Source organism: Pterocles gutturalis, unplaced genomic scaffold, assembly GCF_000699245.1.
Source record: "Pterocles gutturalis isolate BGI_N339 unplaced genomic scaffold, ASM69924v1 scaffold38213, whole genome shotgun sequence".
NCBI classification, from domain to species: Eukaryota; Metazoa; Chordata; class Aves; order Pterocliformes; family Pteroclidae; genus Pterocles; species Pterocles gutturalis.
In genome coordinates this window covers 4,860-8,090 of record NW_010121831.1, presented here as the reverse complement: position 1 = coordinate 8,090, position 3,231 = coordinate 4,860, and the positions used below count along the sequence as shown (strand labels likewise).

At 44.6% G+C, this 3,231-nt stretch overlaps 1 protein-coding gene across 1 annotated transcript; it reads left to right on the top strand.

Annotated features, from left to right (window-relative positions):
* Positions 1-1,090: 1,090 nt before the first annotated feature.
* LRFN2 (leucine rich repeat and fibronectin type III domain containing 2) lies at positions 1,091-2,467 on the top strand. The gene has a single exon (XM_010077363.1). The coding sequence runs from the start codon at positions 1,091-1,093 to the stop codon at positions 2,465-2,467; it is 1,377 nt and encodes a 458-aa protein (XP_010075665.1).
* Positions 2,468-3,231: the final 764 nt, after the last annotated feature.

Below are 3,231 nucleotides of genomic sequence, written 5' to 3'. Positions count from 1 at the left end.
CGTCACCACCATCACAGGGAAAAAATTCTTCCTAAGGAAGAAATTAAGACATCCCTTACAAAAATACAACTCTTTGTCAACCTGTCCCTTTCCTCAGTGGGAGAGTGAGGGTTAAACATTCATGGTCTGCCCATGTCTCAGCCATCCTTGATAGCAGGATCTGGGCAAGGGAGAGACAGAAAGAAAACAAGTTTACTTACATCCTACTGAAAAAAAACCAGGAGATAACGGTGCAAAACAAATGGGCAGGATGCCAGAGAGAGCCGTGACTACAAGCAGAAAGGAGTGTGGCGTGAGAGCACGAGGGTGTTGGAAAGCTTGCCAGGAGCCCAAGGTAGCACAGGTTTCCCCTGCATCGCTTCTCTGTAGAGCTAGACACTGTTGTCTTTCCCACAGGTTGGCTGAGCACAGGGTGAATCCAGGTGACGGCTATGTGCGTGATTTCTGCTTCCCGTGCTGCCTATCAGGAATTTTATAATGGCTGGGCAAGTGAACCGACTCGCCCCAGGACTGGCCATATAATTACATGGTCATTACTAATCACATTACTAAAGAATAAATACACAGTTATTTTTATCTCTAAAATCAGCTCTTTCAGCCCTGAGACTAATTCCACATTATTACTCAGCAGTATGTAATTTTTATAAGACAGCTTCTACCCTCAAAGAAAGAGGCACTATTCCAAATGAAGTATTTCAGATTTTAAGTAAGCCATGCAATCTGAAGGCAGGATTTGTCCTCTATCAACTACTCAATCAAAATCATAAAACTTTAACAAGAAATTATGTAGTCATAAGACCCTATGACCAGGCATCAGCACTATCAATTCCTATCCCATTCAGATTTGGAACTAAACCAACTTTTTTTTTAGAAATAAATGCATTAAGTGGAGAAACATGTTGCTATAACACTTCGCCATCCCACCCCAGAATGCTGATGGCTCCAGGTGTGACTCCTGAGAGGAGGCACTGCGAAGTCTCTCTGGAGGTGGATGTTGGGTAAAACATAAGAGGAAAGGTAACTATATCGTAACTGCTGATGTTCCTTGTAACTCTTTTCATTTCTTGCAGGTACTGTTGCGTGATTTACCATGGAAAAAGTGCTCTGCAGCATCCTGGTGTTTGGAATGGCTGTCATGGTCAATGCTTGTCCCAAATATTGTGTCTGTCAGAACCTGTCTGAGTCTCTGGGGACTTTGTGTCCCTCCAAGGGTCTCCTGTTTGTACCACTAGACATAGATCGAAGGACTGTTGAACTCCGACTTGGGGGCAACTTTATTATTAATATCAGCCGACAGGATTTTGCCAATATGTCTGGACTTGTTGACCTGACTTTGTCCAGAAACACCATCAGTTACATACAGCCCTACTCCTTCACTGACTTGGAGAGCCTCCGGTCTTTACATCTGGACAGCAACAGGCTACCTGACATTGGAGAGGATATTTTGAGAGGCTTAATTAACCTTCAACATTTGATTTTAAACAACAACCAGCTAAGCAGCATCTCTGATGAAGCCTTTGAGGATTTTTTGCTGACATTGGAAGACTTAGACCTTTCCTACAATAACCTTCGAAGCATTCCCTGGGAATCTATAAGGAAGATGATAAACTTGCACCAGCTCAGTTTGGATCATAACTTGATAGATTATATTACAGAAGGGACATTTGCAGATCTTCAGAAATTAGCCAGATTGGATCTTACATCCAACAGACTCCAGAAGCTCCCCCCTGACCCTATATTTGCTAGATCTCAAGTAATTCCATTAGCAGTCACCCCGTTTTCTCCACCTTTGTCACTCAGCTTTGGGGGCAACCCACTGCATTGCAACTGCGAGCTACTGTGGTTAAGGCGACTCGACAGAGATGACGATATGGAAACTTGTGCTTCTCCTCCAGGTCTAAAGGGAAGGTACTTCTGGTACGTACGGGAGGAAGAATTTGTTTGTGAGCCTCCTCTTATTACCCAACATACTCACAAGTTGCTGGTTTTAGAAGGGCAAACCGCCACGCTGAAATGCAAAGCCATCGGGGACCCCATCCCCATCATCCACTGGGTGGCCCCTGATGACCGCCTCATCGGGAACTCTTCAAGGACAGCTGTCTATGACAACGGCACCTTAGATATCCTCATCACCACCTCTAAGGATTACGGGACTTTCACGTGCATAGCAGCCAACGCTGCCGGAGAGTCCACGGCCACGATTGAGCTCTCCATCGTCCAGCTCCCCCATCTCAGCAACGGCACGGGCCGAGCAGCCCCACCGAAATCCAGGCTCTCAGACATCACCAGCTCCAGCAAGTCAAATCGTGGAGAAACAAAAAGCCCACCAGAAAGGGCTGTCCTGGTGTCAGATGTGACCACTACCTCAGCTTTGGTCAAGTGGACGGTGAGCAAGTCGGCCCCTCGGGTAAAAATGTACCAGCTGCAGTATAACTGCTCGGATGACGAAGTCCTGATCTACAGGTAAATGCAATTGCTGTTTTGTCCTCTGACAATAGCAGGGTGAAGAAAGCAGGACACAGAGTCTTTTACTCTTAGGTCACTGGTTTGACTTGGAACCGAGGTAGCACCTCCACTGCCACCGCTGGCATTAGTGGTCTCTGATAGATTTGTGTCATGTCTGTTAGTTTATCTGTTGGTCTGTTCATCACTTTTCTAAGTCATACATTACAAATCTCTATAGTATTCATTCTCTACCAACAGTTGTTTTCCATAAAAACTTCCAATTTAGGAAAAAATAGTACTGCAGTTGGTAACCTCCTTACTAGGTTTAACAAAGAAAGAAAAACTTGACAGGCTAGAAGTCAGAAGTTTCCTCTCCACCTCCTGTAGGTGGGATTGAAACATACTACTGAGAGAGGAAGCAACGTGGGAGGAAGTTTGTGCTGTCTACCCGTAACACAGGCTCTAATTATTCTGTGATTCGAGATTCGGGGTTGTTAGCAAGAGATTTTTCACCTGCATGAAAAGGCTTGTTTCTGACTTCACTAATGTCTGTTTTACACAACTGTAATGGCTGGCAGCTTGGGAGTATTTAATGTTTTCTACTATATTAAAGGCAAGAAGAGATAGAGATGATTTCAAAAGCAAGCCCCGAATGTTCATTATGCTCCTCCAGTTCTCCAACTGCTTTGACTTTTAACGTTGTAAAGCAAGAGTCGCTCTTGCAGTGAACCTAAGAGTGAAAAAGCAAAAGCAATAGATGTTGGGGATGGATAGGAAACTCCTTAA